The 11313-nt window shown below is 37.6% G+C and overlaps 1 protein-coding gene across 1 annotated transcript; it reads left to right on the forward strand.

The window, feature by feature from the left end:
• The first annotated feature begins 1020 nt into the window (after positions 1 to 1020).
• LOC138893065 (uncharacterized) lies at positions 1021 to 2118 on the forward strand. The gene is made up of 2 exons (XM_070176834.1): positions 1021 to 1638; positions 1759 to 2118. The coding sequence occupies exons 1-2, from the start codon at positions 1021 to 1023 to the stop codon at positions 2116 to 2118; spliced, it is 978 nt and encodes a 325-aa protein (XP_070032935.1).
• The last annotated feature ends 9195 nt before the right edge of the window (positions 2119 to 11313 follow it).

An 11313-nucleotide genomic window follows, 5' to 3' on the forward strand; every position in this document is an offset into this window, starting at 1 on the left:
AGTGATGCCCTTCGGTCAGAAGAATGTTGGTGCCACCTACCAACGCGCGATACAAAACATATTTGACGACATACTTCATCAGAGGGTTGAATGTTGCGTTGATGATTTGGTGGTGAAGATGAAGATTAGGCGTTACCACCTTGAAGTCCTTCGAATTGTTTTTTAAAGGTTAAGAAAAATCGACCTAAAGATGAATCCACTCAAGTGTGAATTTGGAGTTACCTTAGGAAAGTTTCTTGGCTTCATTGTGCGTCATCGTGGAATTGAAGTTGATCCCGCAAAGATTGATGCCATTCAAAAAATGCCCGAGCCAAGGAATTTGAGGGAGCTTCGAAGTCTACAGGGAAACTTAGCATTCATCCGGAGGTTCATCTCTTATATAGTCGGACGATGTTAACCTTTCAATCATCTGTGTTAGGGGCAACAATACTTGGGAAGCCATTGATACTCTACATTGCGGCACAAGATCGCTCACTTGGGGCACTACTGCTCAAGAGAATGATGAAGGAAAGTAACAAGCCTTGTACTACCCTAATCGATCTCTAATAGGAGTTGAGTTGAACTACACGCCTGTTAAGAAAATATGCTTAACGTTACTTTATGCAATAAAGAAACTAAGGCATTATTTTGAAGCATACACCATCAAACTCATCTCTCGAGCAGATCCTGTGAAGTTCGTGATGACTCAACCTGTTCTTTCTGGACGCCTAGCAAGATGGTCCATATTGTTTAACCAATATGAGATCACATACACACCTCAAAAGGCTGTGAAGGACAAGCACTCACCATTTTTTGGCGGAATGGGAGCTTTCTGATGAGTTTCCAGATGAAGATGTTTCGTTCGTTGAAGAATTGCCACCATTGACAATGTTCTTTGATGGATCAGCATGACGGAACGGTGCAGGGGCAGGTATTGTGTTGATCTCTCCAGATAGACAAATCTTGCCATTCTTCTTTGTTTTAGGTAAAACATGCTCCAACAATGCTGCAGCGTACCAAGCTTTGATCATCGGTCTTGAAATGACATTAGACATGAAGATTCTACAGTTTGAGTTTTACAACGACTCTAAGCTGATCATCAACCAAATTTTGGGGATTTATGATGTAGAGAAGGAAGATCTTTTGCCATACCACCAATATGCTTCTTGTTTACTCGAAAGATTCGACCAAGTATTCTTAAACCACGTCCCAACAGAAGAAAATCTCATGGATGATGCTTTGTCTAACTTGGCAACGACGATGGCACTTGGAGAGAATGAGTCAACAAAGGTACATGTGTGTCATCGATGGGTCATTGCTAGACTTCTTGATCTTCAAATCAACAAAAGTCATCATACATCCATTCGGGTGATTAAAGAAGAGGATTGGAGGCAACCATTGATAGAGTACCTTGAACATGAAGAGTTACCCGAGGATCCGCGACAAAGAACAGACATCAAGCGAAGGGCACCACGATTCATCTTCTACAAGGGGACATTATTTCGCCGCTCTTTTGAAGGACTATTCTTGCAATGTCTTGACAAAGAAGAAGCCCGCCAAGCGATGGAGAAAGCACATTCTAGCTCATGTGGAGCACACCAATCTGGTCCAAAGCTTTATTCCCGCATCAAGAGTATGGGCTACTATTGGACGACCATGGTGAAGGATTGCATGGATCATGCCAAAAGATGTCAAGCGTGTCAATTTCATGCCAACTACATCCACCAACCTCCAGAGCCTCTTCATCCAACTATAGCTTCATTGCCTTTTGATGCATAGGGACTTGACGTTGTTGGACCGCTTCCAAAGTCATCAAAGGGACAGATTTACATATTGGCCGCTACAGACTACTTCTCTAGATGGGCTAAAGTTGTTCCACTCAAGGAGGTGAAAAAGGAGACCGTTGTCAATTTTATCAATTCATATATAATTTTTAGGTACGGCATACCAAGATACATAATCACTAATAATGGAACGCCATTTGACAACAGGCTCATGAAGAGTTTGTGCGAGAAGTTCGGTTTCAAGCAACATAAGTCTTCAATTTATAATGTACCCGCCAACGGCCTTGCTGAAACTTTTAACAAGACGCTTGGTAACCTTTTGAAGAAAGTGGTTGCAAAGAACAAGAGAGACTAGCATGAGAAAATTGGTGAAGCTTTGTGGGCATACCGGACAACCTTTAGAACTGCTACACAAGCAACTCCTTACTGGCATAACGGACAACCTTCAGAACTGCTACACAAGTAACTCCTTACTCTTTGGTATATGGCATAGAAGCAGTCCTTCCATTGGAGCAACAAATTCCATCATTGCGGATCACAATCCAAGAAGTACTCACGTCCGAAGAGAATGCTCAACTTCGCCTAGCGGAGTTAAAGGCATTGGATGAGAAAAGATTGGAAGCGCAACAAAAATTGGAGTGCTATCAAGCTCGACTAGCTAGAGCATTCAATAAGAAAGTGCGGTCGCGATCATTCCAAGTGGAATACTTAGTCCTAGTTGTTCGACGACCCATAATCCTCAACAAATGCATAGGCGACAAGTTTACCTCAAAATGGGATGGACCATATGTTGTGAAAGAAGCCTATTCAAGTGGCGCATATAAAATTATTGATAAGGATGGTCTCAGAGTTAATCCGATCAACGAAAAATTTCTGAAGCAGTACTTCCCATGAAAGTTATGATGCTCCTCGACGCACGAGCCTAAACTGCAAGTCATGACGCTCCTTGATGTATGAGCCTAAACTACACGTTGCTACACTCCTGGCCCGCATGAGTCTAAACTGTGTACGGCCAAAAAAAATGTCTGCTAGTTTGAAAACCTCGCAAGAGGTGGCCTAGGCAAAAATTAGGACATAAAAAAGAAAAAAAAGAACTCACCCCTCTGAACTACGTTATGACTTGATCCTCTTCATCGAGGTACGTAGGCAGCTTAGAGTTTCATTCTAAGTTCAGTCACATGAGTTTTAAAAAAAAAGTTTGGCATCATCGGATCATCATATAAATTCTCCAAGTGTAGAGGCACATATTTATGAGGAAAAGAAGACGATTTGTGTTGAAGTGTAAAAGATATTTTATTGCTTCAATGTTGCAATAGTTGATACATCCAGAAATTTGGAGATAAAAGAGATTAGACATTATCCTATACAAAGTACAAACCCTAAGTAATGAAAATAATCATATACTAGGCTTTGTTGTTGACGCGTCTTAAATGTTTTCCCAAGTCTGTATGACGTCTACACATTTAATGTCATTCTCGATATATGTCTCTAGCGTTTAATAGGTGTGATGATCTATTGATCATGCATCTTGTTGTTAGGCCTCGAGCATGATAGTTTTCTTCTCCTATGCAAGTGTTGGTTCAAGGTCCCATATATGAGAAGTCATATCTCTTGAAAAAAATCTCCAATCACCATGGTAGCCGCCATTGATGAACTTCAAGACTATCAACAAATCAAGTGCAAAAATTGGTGAAAGGGTGGCTCCGCATCTTGTATAACATCTCAATATGATATCTGGACCCTTTGAGCTTCTTTGCGAGTTTGCAAAATAAATAAATGAATAGATAAGATTTTTGAAGAATCATACTAAAGTTACTACACGCAAGGTTGTAGAGTCAATTTCAAAAGGAAAGCAAGCTTAATGGACGACAGGATCAACTTTGGAAAGCTATTGCGGTCCATCTGGAAGAAGTTCTGCCCCTAAAATTTACATGTTGTAGATTTTGATGTCTAATTTCCAACAACGCAAACCGTTTGCGATTTGGAGGCTCCTAGCTCAATATACGATTTTTTGCCGGAACTATACGAATTTGAAAGTTTACTGCAGCTCGGTCGCACTTTGGGAATTTTCTGTTTCCAGTCCAAATGGAGTTCTACGATGAAATTCATATGTGACGAAGTTCTATGAGTTTACTTTCTAACAACATAAACGGATCATAATTTATAGATTCCTAGCTTGAGATATGGTTTTTTTCCATTAGAGCGCGCAAAACTGAAAAGTAGTAAGGCAAATGTCTAGATCAATTTCAAGAAATTGTTGCGGCCAATCTGGAATGAATACTGCTGTGATATTTTGAGTTTTTTCTTATCTATGATTCTTCTTTTTAGTGGCATAAACGACTCATGATTTCGAAATTCCTAGCTCAAGATATGAGTTTTTTTATCTAGAGTGTGCAAATCTGGAAATCGAGTATGACAGATGTCTGTAGTAACTTCAAAATATTATGGCAGACGTTCTGAAAGGATTTTTGCCGTGATATTTACAGATATTGTGAGTTTCGGATTTTATTTCCAACAATCCAGATGGCTCATGATACCGATACCTGAAGCTCGAGATATGAATTTCTCAATGAGAGTGCACAAAGCTAAAACGCAGCAAGGCAGGCATCAGGAGCGACTTCAAAATAATATTGCAGCCAATCTAAAAGGAGTTGTGCCACGATATTTTCAGGTGTAGGTCTCGAAATTTTCTTTCTGATGGCACAAGTGGCTTGCGATTTGGACGTTCCTAGTTTGAGATATATACTTTTCAATGACAATATATAGTGTTGTGAAGTCGAAATGACAGACTTGTGCATCGCCTTCGAAAGTTCATTCCAACTTGTCATGATGGAATTTCGCGTGCAAGTTTTGATTTTATAGAACCAAGAGGATTGCAGTTGGGACACTTCTAGGTTGAGATACAATTTTTTCAATGAGAGCATGAAATGCTATGAAGTCAAAGCAGTAGAGATGTGCCAGGTGTTTGCTTGCCGAAGTTGGAAAGGCCTACTCCAATTGTCTTACTCACCAGCATGCAACGATGGGACGTGGTACATGTTGTGCTCCCCAATGATAAGATATGGTCTCTCCGAGCCTCCAAGAGTAGGGGTTTTATCGCCAAGGTTGAAAGTACACTTCATGTCTCTCTCTCGCCAAGCCGCAACAAAGAGACGAGTGGTCCTCTAGGAATGCATCTTCCTAGGGATATCAAGATCGCTGGAACTCTCTCAAAATCCTGCAAAGGAAAATATTTTGGGAGTCCTCGGTTCCAATAGCACGACGTTTCAGCAACACGACACTTCAACTCGGCTCATAAATATCGATGTAGACGACATGAAGATTTTGATTTCACATGATTGATTAGCGTCGAGATATTGCACTTGCCTCAACAGTAAGTTTCAATGTCAATGGCACATCGATTCACTGACTCCAATATTTAATAAAGAAGTGCTCCATTGCGTTAACGCCATAGGCAGCTTCGTCGTCAACGTTATCGATGGTTCATGTAATCATCATTGCAACTACTGCTGGTTGTAGTTGGGTGTTTTGTTGGTACAGAGGATGATAGAGATTCTTTTGGTCTTAAGAGATTCTTTGAACATAAGAAACAATCGCCTAAGCGGATATGTACCTGAAACGCACAAGAAAAGTAATAAGTGATTAGTTTAAAGAAAAAGGAAAAAAGAAGTAGTAGCTACTTAGAGTTCGAATCGGCATGATAGGTAGCGGCGCCTACGACACGAAGCTTTAAACTATGGCTAAGTTCAATGGCAAAGCAACAATCTCCATTGCTCAAAATTTGCAAATTTGAACTTCCTTTGATGGTGCTTAGGTGCCTAAAAAATGTGAACAAGAGCAAACAGAAAGAAAAGTGCAAGAGAAAGGGAATTCTTGGGATAGGTTTCGGTTGATGATAATGATGTTTGCTATGAGACGAGGCCAAAAAAGGTTAATTATTCTTGTTAACGAGGTTCTGCTATTTATAAGTTTGTTGAGGCGACAGAAGTATAAATCTTTTAGTGGGACTCCAATTAGACTTTTCTAGTATGACCTAAATTAAATTTTGGAGGATGTTAAGTTGTTGTTGACAATTCAGAATCCTTGGGTTCGTATGACTCCCTTTTTTTTTCTTTTTTTCTTTTTGACGTTTTTTGTGATATTGTTTCTATCATGGTTAATGAAATCACATTGGAGTCTTACATGGAGTAGATCTCTACAATATCATAGGGAGATTGAGTTCTCTATTGTTTTTTTTAAAAACCAAAATCTTATCTAAAGCAGTCATGGAATTGGTTAATTTTGTTGTCACACATTAGTTGCCATGCACTATGATTAATTTCAAATACATTGGATTAATGTATACTTCAAGTCAAGTCTTTAAAACTATAAATGTCGACAAGACTTGAAGTAGGGGGCATCTGTAGACATATAAAATTTATTGGGTCTAATCCATACAAAATTTGGATTAAATTCAATTGGGTTAAATAACTATTTTGGACTTTACAAATTAAATTAATCCATTTTATTATTTTTAAGCCCAATGTCCATTTTATCTTAAGGCCTAGACTCATGCCATGTGTCAAGTGACATGGCATATCCAGTCAAACTCAAAGCCAACAAGATGACGCCATGTGTGAAATGATGTGGCAATCCCAGTCTACAACAGTGACCAATCAAGAGTTGCCAAGTGTCTAAAATGACATGTCTTGGCCAATCACAAGCAAGCTTATCACATGTTGATACCCAATTTTTCCCTCATATTTTCAAATATATATATATATATATATATACTTTCAAAATAGTACGTATGCATCATCATTTAGTTTATAAGCATATACAAGTATTTTTCATATATTCTTTTTCTTTCATAATTTTTAAAGGCTTTAAATCAATTTATTTATGTATTTTTTATTATATAAATATCTAATAATTACTTCCAAATTATTTTTATGAATATTTAATCATCTAAACTTATCATTTATACCAATACAAGGTTTTAAATATTTTCAGGGGCATTTCGTATAATTACATTTGTATTTTTTAGGGCTAAATTGCATATTTTGCAATAATAGCCCATATGCATGTATAATTACATTATTTATGCAAAAAATAACTTTTTATATTTTTATAATGTTAAATAATTGTTTTTAATCATTTTCATGCGTAATTGATATTTTTGTTATTTATTTATTATGTTTTTATAAATTATTTATTTGTTAAAATTGGGTATTTAAAATCTAGCCCTCAATTCCTTCTAATTTCGGACCTAACTACCCAAACACAGCCCAATTACCCCTGGCCCAAGACCAATTAGCCCAACCCCATACCCGGTCGCGACCCGTTTAACCACCCGACCTAAAAACCTTTTAAATTGTGGTTGTTGATCTCTGAGATCAACGACCCACATTACACCCTCCTTTTTAATTATACCCAAACCCCCTAACCCTAAATCATTCCTCACCGCCCGCCACTCTTTAATCCTCTTATCTCTCATCTCTCATCTCTCATCTCTCAAACCCTAACCATATTTCTCCTAATTTTCTCTCCTAATTCCACCGGACATGGGATTACATAGCTGTTTCTCGCCATACTCTACTTTTCCCTGGTACTGGAACCTTTTTATATACCGCTTGCCTAATCATGGAAAGCGGATCTCATCAACTCCGAACCAAAGCTGGTTCCATTCCTTGACCTTTTCCGTCTATGTTCATTCTTGTTATTTTATGGTATGAATCTATGTGTATTTATGTGATTCCTACTCACCCTAAAATTAGGGTTTCAGATTCTTTCAAATCGAACCAAGTCTGGTTTGATTATTTGATTTTAAAAGGTATTTATGTCTATGTTCATCTTATTCTATGCAGTATGTGATTTTACCTTTTATTTATTTTAGATTTCTGACGATTTGTGTACTTTACCTAAAATTAGGGTTTTGAAATTTTCTCTTTTCCTTATTGATTTTGATTTCTTTCCTTTCTCGTGTTTGATTGATGATTTTTCTTGTTTGGATATTAATTTCTACTACTATATAAACCCCTCCCCATTCCCTTTTGAGAGGGACTGGAATCGTTAATATTTACTAAAAACTGAATTTATCGCTCTTTGTTCTCTAAATACTCTTGTTCTATATTCTGGTTTCTGGTCGGCTGAAAGCCAAGGCCAGAAATTCTGGTTTCTTGCTACTGTGGACTTTGTTCTTTCTTGGTTTTTCGCTTAACTCGTGAGTTGCTGAACTTTTGTCACTTCATTCCTGTTTACCCGTTATTTACATATATTTTCGCTTCTGAAGATTGTAGTTTAATGTGCTTTCTGGGTTATTCTTGTATGGAGTCTTGATTGCTTTACTTTAATTTTTGGTCTCTCTAATCTTCACTTCATTATGTTGGTAATCCGAAACATGCCTAAGCCTAATTCGAGTAATCAAGATTCTCTTAAATTCGTTTAGCCAACATGTTACTTCTTGACATCTCTTTGGTGTTTAATCCTGCATAAGGTTGTCCATTCTGTTATTCGAATATGCTCCATATGCATAATTTGAACTTCCTTTAGATTAACTGGTCTATTAGGTCAGATTTAAATAGTTACATTTACTGTATGGCATGAGTTTATCTTCCCTTTCTATTCTGAATCTCTATAATGGCAATCTTGCATAGGTAGTATGTTTTAATTTTGTGTCAAGATCATGTTCTATCAATCATGACTAGTTCTGAGTTAATATACCCCTTAGCATGTTTTGGCTCACTTGATCCACCAGTATATTGTCATAATTTATTCTTCCATACTATGTCTAAATGATGTTCTGCTACCTGATGTGAAGTTAACATGGCTATCTTGTGACACTAGCATATGTACTTAACATAATTTGGACCTTTTCCCTATTATGAGTATGGGTACTCCAATCCTGCAAACCTGTTTGTTAATGTGTAACTACTTATGCACTAGGTGTTGAACTTGTTCTTCTAAATCTTGCTAAAGAAGTTCTTAAAACTTAAAGCTTGTTTGATTATTTGCTTTATGTGCCCAACTTGACTATTTTTGTACCCTTCAGTTTTGTCCCTCGGCTATTGTCCACTCTCCCTCATTATCATTTATATTATTCTGAACTCCTTATTCCTAGCCGGCTGAAAGCCAAGGCTATCAAGGCTCTTGCCACTGACCTCCCTAGTGTGAACACTGCTCAAGGTTCATTTGAGACCCTTGTGAACTCTGACTCACTAGGATTTGGTCCCTAATCTTTCCTTTGAACTATCTCTGTTAACCTTCCTAGTGTGAGCACTACCCTGGGTTCTTGAATCCTTTGGGAACTCTAACACACTAGGGCCTTGGTTCTATATGCTCAATTATGTTTTGTGCCCACTGGGTGAATCACTCGATTCCTGGCTGCCTTATGTCCATAAAGATATAATTTTGGGCTGTTATGAACTATGAGAATGAAGTCCCGGCCTGACCAGGTGTATCTTTGGGCCTACTGTTGGCTCCCTATAGCTATTCTACTTTGTAATTTATTCTAGTCATTATGTAATAATTCTTGTAATGACATTTTGGGGTATTAGTAAAACTGGGAAATGGGTTTTATCTTACACTTGAATTAAAACGGGTAGAAGTCATACCTATAGGTTCGTTACTTAGCTAAAATATGTTATTATGCTCAAACATGTTCAGTTGTCATGTGTTAGAAATCATGCCTATAGGTATTCTATTTTTCTCAAAACGTGTCACTTTTCAGTTATTATAGAAATCTTGCCTATAGGTATCCTATTATGCTCAAACATATTCTATTATTATGTGTTAGCAATCTTGCATATAGGTTCTTCATTTGGTTCAAATGTGTTCTACTTCTGCTTGCTAGAAACCATGCCTATAGGATATTGAATGATGAATGTCTCAATGTGCGCATAGGACTCTATTTACATATGGCTTAATCCACAGATTTAGATGCCATGCCTATAGGATCTAAAAATTAGTTTTAATTATAGAAATCATGTTTATCGGGTCTGAATCAGTCTTAATTACCGCCTTGCTCGTTTCTTCAACATTGTGCTAATCATCACTATTAGATACCATGCCTATAGGACTCGATTAAGCAGTTGTGAACATATTCTTGTGATTGCCATTTTCAGTTGTTGCAAGAATCACTTAGGCATCATGACTATGGATTTAATCTCTTATGCTTGTAATCAGTAGGCAACTATGTAGGATGTAAAAAATTATATTAAAAGGAAAAGGCTTGTAAAAATGCTTGCTTATGAAATTCAGAATAACATAGAGATCCTGCCTATTGGATTCTGCAAACTTATTAAAATCTGCAATTGTCAATATGAATCAGTTTGCGTGCGTTTGTTGTTTAAGTATGGAGGCTAACTTGAGCCCTTATTTGCTTATACGTGAAAGTCCAAATTGTTTTGCATGTCATCTAGTCTTTTCTCTTTTTGAGCAACCTAAGTTAAAGTCTAGAACCACTCCGAGATAGAGGTCCAAGTGCCTTCTGGACCATAGGTATGGGACAGGTAGTGCACGCATAGGGCACGATTTAGAATCAACTAGTGCTCTTTAGGTAAACAACTTAAAGATAGTAATCGGGTAGCAGGAGATGATAGTCTGTGCCCGATGAATAATACGAGTAACACCCTACCTCTAGGGAGTTACGAAGTATTATTTATGTTGCATGAGGTGATCCTTTAGGCTAAAGCATTTAGGCCCCCCACCCCCCCCCCCCCCACCTTTGTTTAAAAGTCAATCATTTTTATTTGCCCAATTTTTGTCTCTTCTCTTTGTTTAGACTAATTCATATAATTCGAGTTCGGCCGGGACCCACCGTTGTGGACCTCGAGGAGTGCCTAACACCTTTTCCTCGAGGTAATTTGAGCCCTTACCCAATATTTGGTGACGCAACTGGTTAATCCAGAGTTATCTGCAAATAAGTGCCTTAACACACCTTAAAAATCGTTAAGTGACGACTCTTCTCTCTTAATACCCTTCCTTAAAAGAGTTGCCACATGTCAAAACCCGATTTCGCGAGAAAAAAGGGCGCGACAGCATGGCGACTATGCTGGGGAATATATTTTAGGCTCGTACCATTGCGAACTTGGTCTATATGAATTAGTCTCTTCCAATAAGCGTGTCTTTATTATTTTGTTGTTACTTGAATATCCCGCTCCCATTTTTCCCTTTTATTTCTACATGCACACCATCTTCCTTATTTTCCCTTTATATGAACTCATATGCAACTCTTCGGTTAATTTGGTTACAATGTGCATTTTCCCTTTATTTCCTAATTATGTTCACTGGATCCAAACTTTTAAAATTTGCTATATCTTGTCTCCCCCAATCCTTACCCCTTTATTTGCTTTATTACAATTCTTTCACATTACACGAACTAACTTCTTCCCTGTTTTTATTTCTTTTATGTCTTTACGTTTATTTAATATTGCATTTAATACTTTCATCATGCAAAATACTTGACAACGTATTGTTTTATCTTTGCACAAAACATGCTCCGCATCATATTCCACTCTTGTGTACTTAATACCATAGTGGCACTTGATGAGTGTCCGCGCTCTTCCTAAAA

The sequence above is a fragment of the Nicotiana tomentosiformis genome, chromosome 5, assembly GCF_000390325.3.
Source record: "Nicotiana tomentosiformis chromosome 5, ASM39032v3, whole genome shotgun sequence".
In the NCBI taxonomy this organism is placed as follows: Eukaryota; Viridiplantae; Streptophyta; class Magnoliopsida; order Solanales; family Solanaceae; genus Nicotiana; species Nicotiana tomentosiformis.

Excerpts from the sequence above, each read along its gene's own strand:
- LOC138893065 (XM_070176834.1), top strand. The coding sequence starts at position 1,021 with ATGACATTAGACATGAAGATTCTACAGTTTGAGTTTTACAACGACTCT. Across the intron at positions 1,639-1,758 it reads GCTACTATTGGACGACCATG|GGACTTGACGTTGTTGGACC; the intron begins GTGAAGGATTGC and ends TTTGATGCATAG.